Below are 18941 nucleotides of genomic sequence, written 5' to 3'. Positions count from 1 at the left end.
CAGCAGAAGTTGTTTGTGTATGTACATACCTGTGTCTGCAAATAGGCAGGCTTTTTCTTTTGGGAAGAGAGGGCTAAAACATTTTGAAAAGTCAATGGGGTCTTGACTTTTCAAGTAGTTGCAGACTTTTAATCTGCTATGGGGAAGATTGTCAGCTCATGTTTTATTTATACTGATAGGACTTAGTTCTACATATAGTACCACTGACTACAGCTATTTGGTATACTGGAATTTAAAACTAAGAGAACCTAAGGCAGTAACTTTCAAATGCTACTCAGAGAGATTTTTTTTCCCCTCTCTGTTCATTCATTAATTCCATTTTCTCAGGGCGTTGAGATTTTTAGACATCACCAAAACCAGTATAGTTATGAAGAAAAAGAGACTTTGTCCGGGACTCATCTATACTGATCAATAGCACAGCTCTTGAGTGCTGCCCCAGAAAGATTGGCCAATTTTCAAACATTTCATTCATATTCATGCTGCAGGCTTAAATATGACTGTCAGAGAGCACAAGTCATGTTGAGACTGCAACACATATAGGACAGTCTTCACCACAGATGTAATACCAACTTTTCCTATCCTCATCAGCCAAGTTGTTGTGGTTCTCCTGAAAGTGTGGTCTCATTTGAACCATGTGTGAAACATGAACAAGGGATTAAAGGTCCCATCTGTTATTTAGTCTAGCCACACTGATATTTCTGCACTAGTTTTGATTGGTGACTACCTAAAATATGCTGCACAGCATTCCTGCAGCAGAGCATATATGACTATTTTACCCAGTGTTCCTTTAAGGGGTTAATGATTATTAAAAATAATATAATAATATAAGGTTCTTGCCATCACTGGTGATGTTGTACCAGTGGGAGCTTAAGGTAGAGCTGCAGGTTTCCCTAGAGCTGGACCCATAGGGAGCTCTGTCACGGTGCCAGCTCCTGTCTCATATTTGTCAAGTGTACCTCAAGTCAGAGGAAAGTCTTGTAGCATTGGCTGTATGGTGGGCTCAACAAGAAGCATAAAGAATGCCATCAACAGTTGTGGCAATATGATGGAGGTCACTGGCAAGGTATAAAATGATCAGAGACCCACCTCATCAGGCAGGATTCCTTCTAATATATATTCCTCACATATTAGAAGGATATTAAAAAGATGGAGAGAAACTTTTGTATGGGCAGATAATGATAGAACAAGGGAGAATGGCTTTAAACTAAAAGAGGGGAGATTTAGATTAGATTTTAGGAGGAAATTATTCACTCAGAGGGTGGTGAGGCACTGGAACAGGTTGCCCGGAGAAGCTGTGGATGCCCCAGTGAGAGGGTATTAGTCTGTCTCTGGGAGAACAAGGACTTGGAAAAGGACATGGAACTGTGGCACTCTGATTTGCAGAATGAAGAAGAAAAGTGATAAAACTAAAGACATTGTTAACTATCATCGGCTATCTGTATATTAGTAAATCACAGAATCACAGAATCACAGAATTTTCTAGGTTGGAAGAGACCTCAAGGTCATCGAGTCCAACCTCCAACCTAACGCTAACAGCCCTCCACTAAACCATATCCCTAAGCTCTACATCTAAACGTCTTTTGAAGACTTCCAAGGATGGTGACTAAATACAACAGAGGAGCTACTGATTCATTACTCCATGCAAGTACTTAATTATTAGTATGCTGGCTGGAAGAAGTCTGGCCTGTGCCAACTGGTACTTCTCTACATAGGTCATAATTTGGGGCATTGGTCTTATTTTGAGCAGGAGTCTGATCAAAATGACCCTCAGAAGTCAGAATTTCTATGGATGTTTTGGGGGATAGCTCATGCCAAATTCAATGGACAGTGTGGATGTAGCTGCCCTATTTCAAAGTAACAGGCAGCCCCCACATGGACCTTGGCTGTCTTTATCTAGGAGTATAAATGTAGCCATTGAGGCAACGAAACATGAATATTGTGCAAAAAATACTGTTCAGTTCTTGACAGCAGGCAACCACTACCCCTGCCATTATAAAAAGGCTCTGAGCTACGATGGGGAGATCATCCAGAGCATATGTGCAGGGCTCCCTGACTGGAGGTGCTCTTTGCTCTTCCAGCAGTGGCATTCAGAAGATGCCAAGAAAATCGCCCAAAACCAAGACAGTGCAGACAATCAGGAAACTGAGCTTTGAACAGGGCATGGTGTAGGATCCAGCTTGATTGCCTGTAAAAGGGAGGACTGAACATGACATAAAATGGAAGATGAGACTCATTACAGGAAGAACTATTTTGAAATACTTGAAGTGATCATAATTACCATAATGAGACAGCTATTAAAAAGTTGTCACTAAGTAGGGTTGTAGTATCAGTAGATTGAGAAAGTAACGCTAAACTATTACATCATAACTAGTAGCTCTTAAAAATTAGATTTTGCTTGAGAATGGCAAGAAAGACAGCAGAGAAGAAAAAAATAAGAAAAACAACATATCTGTGACCTTATTTTTACAGTATGATCAGAGCAACTTATATGTACATAAAACTCAAATCTCCTGCCTCAACATGTTACAATTTAAAGGAATTCCTTAAAAACAACCATGAGAAAAATAAAATTAAGGGAAGCCAGAACAGCAGCCTGCACTGTGACAGCTCCAGCAACCCACCTAGTTGACCAAGGGAAGCAAGCAGATGTAATCTTTTTGGACTTCAGCAAAGCTTTTAGTACCGTCTCTCACAATATCCTTCTGGACAAAATGTCCAGCATACAGCTAGACAAGTGCATAATATAATGGATGAACAATTGGCTGATGGGTTGGGCTCAAAGGGTTATAGTAAATGTGGTTACATCAGGCTGGCAGCCAGTCACTAGGGGGGTTCCCCAGGGCTCATTTTTGGAGCCACTTCTCTTCAATGTTTTTGTAAATGATCTGGACACAGGAGTCAAATGCATACTCAGTAAGTTTGCAGACGACACTAAATTAGAAGGAGCTGTTGGCTCTCTTGAGCCTTGCAGAGAGATCTTGACAGACTAGAGGGCCAGGCAATCACCAGCCACATGAAATTTAGCAAGAATAAATGCAGGATTCTGCTCCTGTGATGGGGCAACATTGGCTATACGTACAGACTGGGGAATGAGAGGCTTGAGAGCACCCCTGCAGAAAGGGATCTGGGGGTTCTGGTTTGTTGAATATAAGTCAACAGTGTGCCCTGGCAGCCAGAAGAGCCTACTGTACCCTGGGGTGTATCAGGCATGGCATTGCTAGCCAGTTGAGGGAAGGGATTCTCCTGCTCTGCTCTGCGCCAGTGTGCCCTCACCTCAAGTACTGTGTGCAGTTTTGAGCACCACAGTATAAAAGGGTCTAGAGGACAAGACTTATACGGAGCGGCTGTGGTCCCTTGGTTTGTTCAGCCCAGAGCAGCGCAGACTGAGGGGAGGCCTCATAGCAGCCTGCAGCTCCCTCACGAGGGGAGCGGAGGGGCAGGCTCTGAGCTCTGCTCACTGAGGACAGCGACAGGACCCGAGGGAACGGCATGGAGCTGGGACAGGGGAGGGTCAGGCTGGGGGTTAGGGAAAGGTTCTGCACCCAGAGGGTGGTCGGGCACTGGGACAGGCTCCCCAGGGCAGAGGTCACGGCACCGAGCTGCTGGAGTTCAAGAAATGTTTGGACAATGCTCTCAGACATAGGGTCTGATTTTGGGGCGGTCCTGTGTGGAGTCAGATGTTGGACTCAGTGATCCTTGTGGGTCCCTCCCAACTCAGGATATCCAATGATTCTATATCACTATAACATCCCCAGCTCTCTCAGCTTTTCTTTATAAAAGAGGTGCTCTAGCCCTGTGATCAACTTTGTAGCCCTCCTCTGGACCTGTTGTACCAGATCCTCATCTTTCTTGTGCTGGGGGCCCCAGACCTGGATGCAGTACTCCAAGTGGGGCCACAAAGCTTTGCAACAAATTTCCTCTATTTGCAAATTTCCTATTGTGCAAAGACAAATCCTTGTACCTACAAGAGCAACGTGCCAATGCATGTTGTTAGGATCTCTGACATTTAATCATGACTGTGCGCTCTGTACAAAACAACTATTTTAGCTGAAATCTCTTGGCCTTGACTTACTGCTGAGTCTGGGCCTCTTGGGCAGGGATGAGGTTGCTTGTAGTGATGTGGCAGGAATGCTCCAACACGTGACTCACCAAATGACACATAAATAGTGTCTGGGTGTGTGGGCAAGGCATCCCGAGACTTCAACCAAAGCCCGGTGTCCCTTGGGGCTGTCTATAGAGGAGCTCAGAGAGGGCCTACTGGCAGCTTGCAGTGCCTCACAACCACCATGTACAAGGCAGTAGATTTTATTTCTGGATTTTTCATATGAACAACAGAGGATGGCAGCTGCTCATGTCTAAACTCTTGAGGTGGCACATAAACAGATTTAACTTTTCAGAAAGCTCAGGGAGTCCATCAGGGACAGTTTTCACATTAGCAATTACAAACACATGAGAACAAACAAACAAAACAAACAAACAAACAAACAAACAAACAAACAAATGAAAACCAACCTCCTCTACTCATATATCCCTCTACTTTGACAGGACCCAGTTTTCCACCACCAATGACAGTGCTTGCCTCTCAGGCTGGAAGCTGAGCACCTGAAGCCTGAGGACTTTTATTTCCCAGGTGTGGTCTTTCACTACAGGCAGGCCCAGCTTAGCATTTCAGCTGTTCTAGACCAATTCTCCGTGTAAAGGAAGTTGTGGTTTGATTTTTATTTTTCAGTGGAATCATGTGGTCAGCCATGGGACTGAGCTTCCCCTTGGCAAAAGCCTCAGCCAGCTCGGTGACTTGTGTAGAATCACAGAAACAGTATGGTTGGAAAAGTCCTTGAAGATCATCAGGTCCAACCATCCCCTACTACCAATGTCACCCACTAAACCATGTCCCTAAGCATCAGATCCAACCTTTCCTTAAACACCCCCAGGGACGGTGACTCCACCACTTCCCTGGGCAACTCGTTCCAATGCATGACTGCTCTTTCTGAGCAGAAATGTCTCCTCATTTCCAACCTGAACCTCCCCTGTTGCAACTTGAGGCCATTCCTTCTAGTCCTATCACTACTTATCTGCGAGAAGAGGCTGACCCCCAGCTCTCCACACCTTCCTTTCAGGTAGCTGTAGAGAGCAATAAGGTCTCTCTTGAGTTTCCTCTTCTCCAGACTAAACAACCCCAGTGCCCTCAGCCGCTCCTCATAAGACTTGTATTCCAAACTGAAACCCAGGCACGGCTTTACACCACTGCTGAGGAAACCTCCATGCGTGGTTTCCCTGGGCCCTCCCGTGTTGCTCTCAGAACCGGGCAGCTTGAGTCACGGGGATGACAAGATCATTTTTGACAAGTATGGAAAGAATCATGTAGCAGCACTCTGTGACATCCCTTTTGTAATTCGCTGTCCTTAATGAAATTGGATAATTACAGGTAAGGGTACTCGCTGTGGCATGGGTGCTTTTTACTTGTTTTATTTATTTATTCCAAACAGGCATCTAGTAAATACCATTAACTTTTTAGTGGTAGTGAGGAGCTTGTTTCAGTGTGTGTGGGGAAATGTAAACAAGGCTGTTTTCAAACTTAAAATGGAAAAAAAATAGTTAAAAAACAAACAAACAAACAAACAAACAACTCCTCGTGGATTTCCTCTGAGGAAAATCGCAAGGGCGGCTGCTGCTCCTGCAGCCCTTTCTGTGCCAAGAGACTTCGGGGCCCCTGCAGACTGGAGCCCCCCTACGAGACCGGACGGTCCCCCCCCGTCCGGGTCGCAGTGGTACGGCCGGGCCCTACCCGCGCGGCGCAGCACGGTGCGGTTCGTACCACCGGGCCGGCACGCTGGGGGGGGAGCAGGAGCAGGAGGAGGAGGAGGAGGGCGGTGTTGGCGCCTGCGCGCTGGGTGCATGGCGCCGGCGGAGCCGAGCCGGGTGGTGGCGGAGCCGAGGCGGGGGGCCGGGGGGCGTCTCGGCGGCCGCAGGCGGCCCAGGAGCCGGGAAGGGCCCGGCCGCCGTCTCGGGCAGCGCTGCCGGCGAGGAGCGGCGGGTGCGAGCGAGGTGTGTGCGCGGCGGGGCCGCCCCTGGGCTCTTAGGGGCGAGGGGAGGGGGTTTGGGGTCGGGGCCGCCGGGCGCTGCCCTGCCCGTGTGGGGCCGAGGGGCTCGGGGGGAGCTGTGGGGGGGAGCAGGTCCCTGCAGCGCCCAACACCTGGCCCCAGCCCGGCCCGGCCCGTGGTGGGGGCGTTTTGTAGGGTGAGGTGAGGGGGGTGCAGCTCTCTGGGGTCTCTGAGCCCCAAAACCCAGCTCCTGCCACGGTCTGCGGGTGGTGGTGGGGCTGGTGGTCCTGCTGGTGTCGTCTAAACTGTAAGTAATATGAAGTGGCACTCGCGTGTTTCCCTGGTATCCCCTCCCCACAAGTCCACGATCGTCACCTACGGCGTGTTCAGGAAGTTTCAGCGAACTCGGGGTGCCTGCTGCAGGACTGTTCGGTTAATTATGATAATGCTGCTAATAACACACAGTAACGTTGCTTGTCTGCATTCCGCGCTCTTCTCGCATTTTTGGAATAGATTTTCTGTTGGAAAGTTGTTTAATCTTTGGAGGCTGCCGGCTAAGCCTTGTTTTGAGACGTGATCTTGAAAACCCTTTTTTTTGTAAGTGGTGTTAACCCATGTGAGTTATTCCATGTCTTATCCCATGTGAGTTACCCATGTGACTTCTCCTGTGCGTTATCCCATGTGACTGATTTCACATGTAGGGATAACTTTTCATATTTTTATGTCCCAGGTGTGTCTGTGAGATTCTGAATCGCGCCCAAAACTCTAAGAAGTTGTGGAAAATCAGTGAGGGAACAGCAGAGGAGCAGAAGAATAATGGTTAGTGACAGCACGCTGCTGTTGAAATGTGAGTTTCGTGAGTAAGAAAACAGGATTTGCTTCTTGTGTTTTCTCTTCCTCTTTCTTGCCTTCCTTCTTTGCCCTCTTCTTCTGCTTCAGTGAGTTACTTTGCACTAGTAGAGATTTTCCAGGCCAATTGTTAATCTTAAAAAAAAAAATAATAATAATAATGGTTGTTTTTGTTTTGTTTTTTTTCATTTATTTACCTGTCTTTGGGATGACTGTGCCTAATGGCAACAGGACCAAAGTCTTACCCCAATAAAAGGGAGTTCCATATAGTTCAGGAGTTGTGTATACAGGTGACTTATTAAAAAGACTCACTTTATTTTTTTCTTCTTCTTCCAGATGGAAAAAGAAGAGTTCGTGGTTTCTGGTTTGCATATTAGCAGAGGCTGACTAGGCCTAAAGGAGACAATAGTGTGGGCAAGAAGTGTCCAGCCCCCTGCAAGACTTTGATCTATTACAAGGAAAAACAAAACAAAACAAAAAGAAGAAGAAATGAATCCCACAAATGATGATCCAGCGTTTGGGACCATTTTTGACTGGGACTACCTCTTATGGGAAGTTCGTTTGACATTTTTGGCTGCTGGTTTTTTAATCTACCTGGGAGTATTTCTTCTGTCCCACTCGTTGTCTTCCTGGATAAGTACCACTTACCGTGCCTTGCATGCAAAGGAGAAGGTGTTTTGGAATATGGCGGTCACACGTGCTGTATTTGGACTTCAGAGCTGTGTTTCTGGCCTATGGGCTTTGCTCATAGATCCCGTTTTTCATGCAGACAAAGTGTATTCACAGCAAAAGTGGAGCTGGTTTAACTGTTTAATAGCTGCTGGATTTTTCTTGCTTGAAAATGTAGCTGTTCACGTGTCCAACATTGTTTTCAGAACATTTGATGTGTTCTTGGTAGTTCATCACCTGCTTGCTTTTGGCGGCTTGGCTGGTCTAGTAATCAATGTAGAATCTGGACATTATCTACCTTTGATGGGAATGTTGCTGGAGATGAGCACTCCCTCAACGTGCATTTCCTGGATGCTACTAAAGGTAAGAACTTGATAATTTCCAAGTTATGTTTGTAGGTTTTCATGCATCTCACTTCTCCGTAAATAATCTGTGTGGTTTGCCTACATAACTTTGCAGCCGGGCTGTTCATTTAACTGACATCCATGTCATTGTGATACCTGTTTCTGTCATGATCACATTTCTGTAGTCCTCCAAGTAGATTTCTGTGTGGTGGTGTCTGTGTGTGGATAGTGGGATGGTTTGGAGTTTGGGTTTGGGATCATGTATATGTGGAAAAAATACCATAGCTCTATGTGACAAAACACCATATCTCTACGTGAAAAAATGCCGGAGGGGATGTGTATGCAAAAGCTGGGTGTTTGCATTAGTTCTAGTGATTCCTTATCTTGAAATAACAATCTCACTTCTGTATACTTTCTGTTCTTGTTTTTCTAGGCTGGCCGTGCAAATACCTTTTTCTGGAAGGCCAACCAGTGGGTGATGATCCACCTGTTCCACTGCCGCATGATTCTTACCTACCACATGTGGTGGGTGCTCATTTTCAACTGGAGTTCTGTGATAGAAAATCTGGGACTTCTACATTTTATTGTTTTATTCTCTGGATTATTTGCCGTCACACTAATACTTAACCCGTACTGGACATACAAAAAAACTCAGCAGCTCCTCAGCCCAGTTGACTGGAACTTTGAAAGTAAAACGACAGAAAATGGAAAATTAAACGGTGACACACATCAAAAGAAGATGTAACTCTGAAACATCTGTTTCCTAGTATGATTGTAGCATGCAGCAGAAAAACACACTGCGAAGTAATCTGCCCATGAAGTAGAAGCTTTTGCAAGAAGCTCATTAACGAAGTCATTCCTTGCTGTTAGTATTCTGTAAGCATGAGAAGTATTTAAAATCATTGTCTGTATTTCGTATGTACACAAGATCTTCAACATCTTAGTGAAGAATTACGCCAGCTGTTTTGTCAGGTTGAACAGTACTTCATGATTTAGCAATTGGTATTTCATGATTTAGCAATGACATGCTCTCTAATGGTATCTTTTGTCCTAATGCTTCTAAGTGGCTTTGTAGTTAATTTGTCCACTGATCTCAGCTTGAATCAAGTTGAGCTTGATTCCCGTTTCATCTGTGCAGGACATGCTGATACTGAAAATCATGTTAAGGAGTTTATTAAGATCAACTGTGGCCCAAGTGAGGTATGTGTGGGTACCTAGTTCCTGTGTGCTATTAAATTGTTCCCGGTGGTTGTATTGGTCATGTGGCAGAATGTAGTCATGGCTGGATTTTTATTTTTTTTGAAGTGCACAGGATGAAAAGGAGTTGAGTGTTTGCTGTCCAAGTGAGTTGTATGGGAGTTCGTATCCACCACAAACATGTATGTAGCAAGGAATGGGAATGTCAGTTCTTTATGCTGGTGGTCGAGCTAGGTAATCATGGTGCTCCTTTCTGGACTTGAGATACAGGAGTCAATGACAAAACCTTTGGCTGTTTAATCCTTGAAAAAAAATGCTGGTTGATTGGTGAGATTATCTTCTTTGTGGGTCCCAGATGAGTAGTCGTGCAATTAGTTCCACTAGTAGTCCTGTTATAGTTCCTCATATTTTTGGAAAGCCTCCTAGTTATAGAGGATTTTAGAATCTGAGGTGATTCCTCTTTGGAGGAAAGCCCATACCACCTCTTTTAGAAGTTCTGTTGTTTTTTTAGTATTTTGATTTGTCGTGTTTTTATTTTACTTTGAAGAACACTCAAAGTGAGACTAACAGTCCTTTGCACTTTATCTACCACATCTCGAAATCTTTCCTTGACCTAGGGAACAGAGCTGCTTTTTAGATTGGGGTTTAGCAAATTGTGGTGGTGTTTCTCCCACTAATAATACTCAGTCATGGATATAATTTTGGACAGCCGACCAGGGCATAAAGATCACGATAGAAGAGAGTGACACCTAGTGGCAGGAGAGTGACAAATATGCTCAATTACTGTTGCACTGAACTGTTGAGAAAAAAAAAAAAAGAGTGTCTTTTGAAACTGTCATCTGCTGTGACAAGGCTGCTACACAGGTTTATTTTCCAAGGTGATATGACTGGACAAGCCCAGGCTGTGAAGAACTTTAGGATGACGCTTTGTCTGCTGATCTGTGGTGGAGCATACTGTTTTAAATTAAGGTGGGGGAGCACTTTTTGGTGTAAACAAGTCCATTTAATTCATTTTGGCAGAAATGTCTTGGATTTTGTTAGGTTAGGTAAACTAGTGTTGAGGTTGCAATGTTCCCTAATTCACTTTACATGAGCACAGAGTTGAAGAGCTGCTCGTAGGGTGAGGAATCTTTCTCTGTTAGGTCACAAATTTATATCCAGATCTTGATAGTGATGAAGTGGTGAATGTCCAAAATTGCCTGTTCAAAACTAGGCTGAGAGGATCATCTTAATTTTACACAGCAACCATATCTATTATCTTGCTGATATTCAGTACAGAAAATGTAAATCTTGTGCTATCTTCTTATTTCTAAGCGGGCCAGAATGAGCTTATAATGTTTTGGCAGTATGGCCTGCCCAGATGTCATACTGTAGGGGAAAAAAAAAAAAAAAAAAAAAAAAAAAAAGAGTACTCTGAAGTTAGAAATTGTGTACTTCTCCTGAGGGGTTACATGAGAGAGTAATAACGAAAGTGCTTTAGGAGAAAGAAGAGGAATGAGTTCCTCAGAAACAGAACTGAATCACAGGATGGCTGAGGTTGGCAGGGACCTCTGGAGGCATCTGCTCCAACCCCAGCTCAAGCAGGGCCACCCAGAGCAAGGTGCCCAGGACCACATCCAGGTGGCTTTTGAAGATCTCCAAGGAGGGAGACTCCACAACCTGGGCAACCTGGACTCTCCAGTATGCCCATGTCTTTCTTGTACTGGGGAGCCCAAAACTGCAGCCAGCATTTCAGGTACATCTCTCCAGTGCTGGATAGTGGGGAAGGATCACCTCTCTTGACCTGCTGGCAGCACTCTGCAGCCAGGAATGCCATCAGCCTTCTTTGCAGCAAGGGCACACTGCTGGCTTATGTTCAACTTGGTGTCCACCAGGGCTCTCAGGACCTTTTCTGCAAAGCTGCTTTCCAGCTGGGCAGTCCCCAATAAACATGATCCAAATGCACATCGTGCAGAATACGAGCCTGGGGAAGGGGGATGCTAAGTCACTAGACCTCAGGGTGATGCTGCACTCTTTGCAGCTCAGAATTTAAAGGTTTGGATTCAATAAAGCATGGCAATTACTAAAAATCCTAGCTACAGAAGTGTGAAGAATCCTAATAGAAAATTACCATCAGAAAAGAAGTGAGTTTGGGCAAAGTGCTCAGTTTGTTACAGGAGCTGGCTAAAGGAAGTGAAATTTTTATGTGGTAAAACAGTTTGGAAGGTTGGGATTAGTGAATTTGGGGCTGAAAAATAAGGTTAGGTGTGGTCAAGGCAGACAGGTTAAGTCAGTGACACCAGACTTCTAATGCTTAATATTTGTATTATTAATTGATGTGTTAATTATTAATTTAAGTGGACTTTAAATCTTACATTAAAAGTATTGTGATCAGAATAGGGCAATCTTTTAATACGCATCTCTATGCAAGTTTTTTCCATGTAATGACCACTTCATAGTACATCTCTAAAACTTTTTGCATGTCTTACTATATAATGAATACCTAAGAGCACCTGCTAACCTAACCACTGCTACACCTGCTATAACAGGAGAGCTAAGCAATAATGCAAATGACAGCATTCACTTCATATTTCTGTTGGTTTGAGGAGTGAAGGGATTTCACAGTCCAGCTAGAAATACAGCACAACATGGAAGTACAGACAACCTTCCTTCTCCATCTTGAAGGTCAGCAGGTAGAGTTATCAGTTCTGTTACACAGAGCCTCTTTTTTTTTTTTTTTTTTTTTTTTTTTTTCTACTGAAGTGTTTTCTTTACTTCCTTTTTCTTCTTTGGCTGCTCCCTTCAGAAGAACCTTTTCTGGTTTATGACTGTGGGTGACTCTCTTACTGCTCTGAAGAAAAAAAATTCTTTGAAGGTTCTGTTTAATTACTCTTATAATCCAGTGCTTCATTTCAACCCCAAAATGAGTTACAGTTTGTTTGTTTGTTTGTTTTAATATGAATTTAATTCCAGGCCTTCTCAGGCCTCTTTTGTAAGGTCTCACGTGCAGTCTGATGTAGAAAAAATTCACCATCAGCTTCAGCAGGAACAGGATGAGGTCACAGGGGGTGCCACTGTCGTGATTTGGAAACCTTTGGCATAGTTTTTTTGGGGGTGAATTTTCTGCCTGCCAAGGTGACTGTTAGACACTTCATCCTGCTTTCTTTTTGGGCAGGCTTATCCAAGGAGTGCTGTTTGTGTCACCTTTCTAGGTGAAGTTTTTTTAAAAAGATAACCTGTGTTTTGGTTTGTGGTGTTTTTTATTGTTTTGGTTGTTGTTTGTTTTGGGAGTGTTTCTGTTGTTTTTAAAAATAAACCAAAAAGTGTCTGATCTGAGGCACACTGGCCAGACATCTGGTTGTAGCTGTGTTCATACAGCCTTCCTAAATCACAGTTTGTTGTCCTCCATTTGTGTCTTACATCCTATGTTTTTTTTTTCCGAAACCTGTTACATTTATTCTTACCTGGTCATGATCCTGCAGCAGTCACGGTACCACAGCGATGTTTTTGGCTAACAGTTTCCAGCACTTACTGTTGATCTCTTCTTCTGTTACATACCTAAGTCCAAATCTTTCAGGTTTTTGGCTTTTTTTTCCTGATAACACTGTTTAAATATTGATGTTGTACAGTTACGAAAGACACCCTTCTTAACCTCAGGGAGATTCCCACTTAAAGTGAATTTAGAAGTGTTAATGAATTAATAAATTCAAGTCTGTTCCGTGTACAGTGCAACGTTTGTTGAATGCGTCTTTATAGTGAGTGCATAAATAAAAGTATTTTATTGAACATTGTCTACTGTTTTTTTTACTGATGAAAATAATGCCTCAATTATTTTTACTGGCTGTTTGTAGCTGATAGTCATCTTTAAATATGTATATATCAGACCTACTTATTTTGAAGTAGTCTCCCAAACTTGATAAGGGTAATGTCGTACCCATGGCAATAGCTCTAAAGCCTTGTAAACTAATGTCCTTTCACCGTCAATATTTAACATTAGCACATTTGGGTTAAAACTCTAGAAAGTGCCCTGTGGGTATGTACTAAAAATGCCTAAAAAGTATCACTTGGTAACTCTTGTTTGTGTATTTGAAACGTGATTGTTTGTTTTTTTTTTGCGTTAGGCTGTACCTATGTAGACACTTCATTTGGTGCCACGTGATGCTTCATAGTTTAGCATCACTTTTTTTAAAAAAGATGTTCAATTGCTGAGTAGCAAAATACAGTTATAAATATTGAACATGCTCATCTTGAGTGGTGCTCTGCAGGACTTAATTCCTGATGCTTTTTAGCATTACTGAGCTAAAGGGAAATATCACCATTACTGGCATTTCAACTATTCTTGTAAGAATGCACTGTACAAGCAACTGGCTGGCATAATTTTGGTAGCTGCCTCTGCAGAGAAGTCCCTGAGATTCAGTGAGGCAGAAGCAAAGATGTTCATGTGCAAAGCTCCACTAGCTGTGGAATGTGTGTGGGCACGGACTGGGGTGAGGAGAACAATGCTTGTATGAATAAAGTCCGTCCTTGTAAACAATCTGTGAAAGGAACATGTTGCTAATATTTTGCTACTCAGCTGTTCTCAATTAATAGATAAATATGTTTTACTTTGTAGCTCTTGCCATATTCCCGGAAATGTATGAGCGCACAGTTATGCTGACAGCGTTACTCAGCAGTCGCAATCTTTTGATCCCGTGTCGTGGCACTGGTATTTAAGCTGATAATTTGGAACAAAAAAAAATAAGTGAAAGTCTTTAATTAAGAAAATTATGCCTGTTGCTTTAGTTGTCAGCCCCCAGATGGGTTTGCAGTGTTGGAAGAGACATTGCAGGCTCTGATCTGATCGACTAATTAGTGTGTTCCGCTAGTGGTGGTGTCACAGAAACGAGCGTTCTTGTAGCAGCACATTGTGCCTTCCTGTTTTCCCTGAGCAAAACAATGCTGAGTGAGGTCGATGACAGAGATGATAACGCAGCGAGCATGTACAAGAACACAGCAACGTTCAAGGTGGCAGAGATGAGCTTAATTTGAAAGGAGTGGGACCTGCTCACGTGTGCACGAAGAAGAAATGAAGCAGATGTGCTGTGCTTCACCTGCTGCCCTGTCTGTGCGTGTTCGCGTGAGTCAGCCAGGGTCACTTCTGGGTCCTTCAGGGCATGACCTGAGCAGAGGGAGCAGAAGTTTAATGCTAGATTCATCTGATACAGTACGTGTTACTTCTGGTCTGGAATGTTTATTTCCTCACATGATCCTCTTTTCAGCTTCCTCTGCTGCTTTGAATGCTCACATCGCATTAAAAGGGACACTGTTTTCACCAAAACGTCTTCTGATACTTAATTTAAAGACTTGTGGGTGCGTGCATGGTTTTAGTATTGGTTTGATCAGAGCAGCTCCAGCTGCTCACCTGGGCCTGTTTTTTCACATTGTAAATGCTGTATAGCAAATGCTTGCACCAAATGGGGAAAAAATACACCCAAGAAAGGACTAAGTGTGCCCTTGTGGTTGTACATTCACATATTTTTTCCTGATGTATAAGGTAAAAATAAAGGGCTGACTTTACTGCATTTCTGGACTGTGCAGTTCTGCTGGCAGAAAGTTGTAAGAGACATCAAGGTGATAACTACAATACCTTGAAAAGCAAAGCCATGCCGACAAACTATAAAAGTAGGATCAAGTGGTTTGTGTAGAATGGACAGGGGGCATCTAACAAGCTTGGTCAGTTCGTCTTAAAAGTTGTATTTACAGGGCAAAAGTGTCCTTGAAAGCAGCAGCAGCCTTTTTGAGGAGCCATAGGGAGTAAGTATGAAAAAAATTAAGAGGCTTTGGATGAGATGGCTGAGACCAATTGTGTTATACAGTGCTGACCAGGTTGTAGGTGGGCTTTGAATAAGTTGTTTGTATGATGCTTTAACTCCTTTTTTTTCTCAGCAGCATGTTTTGAGTATCAAAACCCTATACATATTGGATGAGGCGAAGTTTGAGGACTCCTTTTAGGATATCAGAACTCTCAAGCAACGTATAGCCCAAGGCCAAAAAAGCCTACAGTGAGTTCTAATTCATAATACTTTACTCTTGTACTATCATTGCCTTTTTATCTTACATAATTAATTTTACCCCTGGAGGCTCTCTTGCATATTCATGAGAACAAAACAATCTGCTCTTTTATTTTCCTGTCTATCCTCATACTTATTATTTGCCACTTTTCCCACTTGAACTCCTCTTAAATATTGGTGGCTTTGAGTTATACATAGTATTTCATATAAAGTCTTTTCTTTAACTTGTATTACATTACTATTTAAGTTTCCTCACTGAAAATAGCTTTGTTTCAGCCCAAGGTTGTATTTCTCTTTCTTTTACATTTGTATATACTTAGTTCTTTGTAGTCCTCCCATGGCAGCTAATTCATGCCACCTTTTTCCTTCCTTGCTGCTTTATCCATGGAAGACATTCCAGCTAAAAGTAGCAATTTTTTCTTAAGTCCCTAGACATAAGGCTATTCCACACTTCTTGTTCTTGCCCTGTTCCTAGAAAAGTTTACAGCTCAGTCAGATATCCATCCTTGATATAGTTAGTGTGTTGATGGTTTTTTGCTGTGTTAGGACTTTGGCACGGCTGGGCCCAGCAGCCAAAATGGTGGCACCTCTGGGGAAAACTATTTAAGAAAATGGTAAAAACCACATTAAAAACAAAAAAATACATTAAAAAACAAAGAAACAACAACAACAAAAAAAAAAAACACTACACAGGCAAAGGGAGCAAGAAAAAACAGTGAGAAACAGCCCTGTGAGCACCAGTGTTGGAGATTAGGAGATTCCCCTGCAGTTCATGGAGAAGACCATGGTGAAGGAGGGGAAAAGCATGAGGAGAAAGGAGCAGCAGAGAGGAATGGCCTTGGACTGACCATCAACCCCATTGTCCATCTCCCCTGTGCTGCTTGGGGGCAGGAGGAAAGGGTTGGGGATGAAGGATGAATTTAAACCTGGGGAAAAGGGTGAGGGAAGGTGCTTTATTTTTGTCTTTTTCTCACCATCCTACTCTATTGTTTGAAATGGCAATGCATTCGATTAATTTTCCCCAAGTTGAATCTGTTTTGCTTGTAATGGTAATTGGTAAGCCATCTCCCTGCCTTTATCTCAACCCAGGAGCTTTCCATCCTATTCCTCATCCCGTGGAGAAGAGGGAGTGAGAGAGCGGCTGGGTGGGCTCTGGCTGCTGGCCAAGGTCAACCCACCATGGTAAGTTGCGGCATCAGCTGTTCTGTAACTTGTGCCACCCTCAGCAACAAGGAGCTGATGTCACATGGGTTCTGGTGCTGGGAAGTATTAAAATTTATGGAGATGTGTGCCTCGTCTGTCTGAATCGGCAGTCATAGAATTTGACTTGCAAAGACTCCTCATAAGCAGAGAGCTCCTGAAGGCATTCATAAAGAAGGTGCTAGTGCTGGTAAAACAGCATGGTATCGTAAAACTAAGTTGTTAGGGTAAATGTTGGGATGCTCAGAAGTAACAGATTGTCTCCCAGGAGTAGTGCTGATGCTTCAGGGGGACCTGGAAGACTGGGAAGCAGCAGACATCGTATCAGAAAGATGAGCAATGCTGTTATTAAACCAAATGCTATTCTGATGTAATAGTCTGGATTTAAGATGTTATTTTTAAATATATATATGTTTCATCACTCATGTTTGATGAGGGAAATGGAGGGGAACTATATTCTAGGAAGCTCCAGCATGAGCTCTGCAGGTGCTCAAGTTGAGCAAGGCTATCCTGGCTCTGAGGGGTTTCTGGACTACAGGTGACATACGTTCTTTGTGGGGGACGTGGTTAAGAGCAACAGGAGAAACAATTCCTGAATTTTCAGTGGATGAAAACTCTGTAAGAGAAATTGCCTGCTTTGTCAGCTGGTAAAAAGAAGGAAAAAACAAAACAAAACAAAACAAGAAACTACATAATGAGAATGGAATGAGCTGCATTATAATTATTGACAACTAATTATGGATAGATAAATAATGAATTTGTCATATAGACAAATACATAGATAAATAATGAATTTTGAATTAGATGACCGCTGCTTATAGGAGATTGTTGTAGAAACTATTAGGAAGAGAGGAAGTTATTTTGGAATGTAGTATCTTGTTTTGTTATACTCAGATTTCCCCAGCAACTTTTTACTGGAATCAGAGAAGTATATTTAAGCATGGTCACCAGAATCCAAGAAGTAGTTGTCAAAAGTCAAAAGGGTTCAGAAAAGAATTAGAGGAAGGATTTGAAGTTTGCTGCTCTGATGGTGAAACATACATGCGAAATGGACAGGTAAATGCACATGGATAAGGAGGTGGCTGCTGAAAGAAGTGTATTGCTTGTAGATGATGTTTTTAATCATGGAATTCAGCAAGTTGCACGTAATCTAGATATATGCCTGTTCTTTAGTGTGGCCTTTAATGGCATGTACTTACTGAACAGTTTGCTAAACAGATTCTCTGCCATTTCAGCTCTTCAGATGGTAGCTGTATGTGAGTGAAATACAGCATATTTTAAAAGTTACAGAAAGGACAGAATAAAGTGGTCTCTACTGGAAATTGGACTGAATGCTATAATGGGATTTCTGACCTTGACCTTTCTATATGGCTCAACTTTCTCCTCTCATTTTCTTTCTCACGGAGGGCCTATAAAGCTATGTGAAAACTATTTTGAGGTGGTACTGTAACAAATTGCATGAAAAACAAATGACTTGGCAAAAACTCAAAAATGTATCAAAGTAATACTTTCAAATATTTAATTTGGAATTCAGTTTGCATGGACCCATATGAACACATGGGGCAGTTGTGTATGTACCTGCTGTTGGACAGTCGTACAGACAAATGAAGAATGTGGGGAAAAGTTGGAATAATCAATTTTCCTTTGAAATGCTATCATTTTCTAACATAAGTGGTAGAAATAGCATAGTGGTTTCCTGTAATGGTAAGGAATTTACTATATTTGGGCATATTTCATGACTGGCCATAGCATGACTGCCCTTAAATAGGCTAGGGTCATCACTGTGTGATGCATAGATCTTTGAATAACATCTTTGAATAACATTTAGTTTGGCATTTTCATACTTAAAACTCCTCCAGGAATTTTAAATGGGGTTTATGAATAGTAATTGCCATTAAATAATGGCAATTGATATCAGGGATTGAGAAATTATAAGGTATTTAAGAACACATTTCACCCCAAGGTACGGCGGTACCTTGGATGTATAGTACATATGAGGTACATGGATGTATAGTACAGTACATTTTCAAAATGATTGTGAATTATGAAGGGGGTGCTGACTCATATCCATGTGAGCGTTCAGAGGGTTAGCTCGGGTGGATTACTTTTGGGATAAGCATTACATGCCTGCACTGCACAGCCTGACCACTGGCTTGGTCAACATGGCTCTGCAGCGAGAGAGGAGAGGGCAGCGAAGACCTGCAGGTTAAGGAGGACTTGGCAGCATCTTTAGGAAACCTTTATTTCGGTATGCTTAAACAGGCTCAATTTCACAAACTATGCATGAGTGATAAATGAGATGAAGCTCTAAAACAGCCACGGTGGCCTAGCGCACGCCAGCGGGCTCCTCCTGAGAATGAGGTCGGGGGGAGGAAGGGGGGCGTTAAAAAAAGCCCATTTTTGTCCCGATTTCTCCATCCCTGCCCTCCTGAAGGCCTGCAGCGAGGCAGCCGCCTCCTCCTCCCGCTCCCCCTCATCCCGCAGGTGCCCGGGGCCCCTGGCTGGTGGCTGAGGCAGGAATGGGGCGGTGGGGCCGGGCCCCGCCTCATGGCGAGCGGCGGGCCGCTGCGCCAACCGGGCGGCCCCAATGGCGGCGGGGCGGGGAGGAGGAG

The 18941-nt window shown here is 43.2% G+C and overlaps 1 protein-coding gene across 3 annotated transcripts; it reads left to right on the top strand.

Annotated features, from left to right (window-relative positions):
* Nucleotides 1-5909: 5909 nt before the first annotated feature.
* Nucleotides 5910-12865, top strand: CLN8 (CLN8 transmembrane ER and ERGIC protein). Of its 3 annotated transcripts, none has more exons than XM_084512633.1 (4): nucleotides 5910-6045; nucleotides 6772-6860; nucleotides 7227-7922; nucleotides 8337-12865. In XM_084512633.1, the coding sequence occupies exons 3-4, from the start codon at nucleotides 7380-7382 to the stop codon at nucleotides 8646-8648; spliced, it is 855 nt and encodes a 284-aa protein (XP_084368759.1). In that variant the 5' UTR covers nucleotides 5910-6045; nucleotides 6772-6860; nucleotides 7227-7379; the 3' UTR covers nucleotides 8649-12865. The 3 variants fall into 3 exon arrangements, with proteins under 3 accessions (XP_084368759.1, XP_084368757.1, XP_084368758.1); XM_084512631.1 differs by having other exon boundaries at nucleotides 6772-6888; XM_084512632.1 differs by having other exon boundaries at nucleotides 5966-6020; nucleotides 6772-6888.
* Nucleotides 12866-18941: the final 6076 nt, after the last annotated feature.

The sequence above is a fragment of the Aythya ferina genome (assembly GCF_964211825.1).
Source record: "Aythya ferina genome assembly, chromosome: 3".
Lineage (NCBI taxonomy): Eukaryota > Metazoa > Chordata > Aves > Anseriformes > Anatidae > Aythya > Aythya ferina.
The sequence above is the reverse complement of the archived record's forward strand: the minus strand, read 5'-3'. Positions and strand labels throughout refer to the sequence as shown.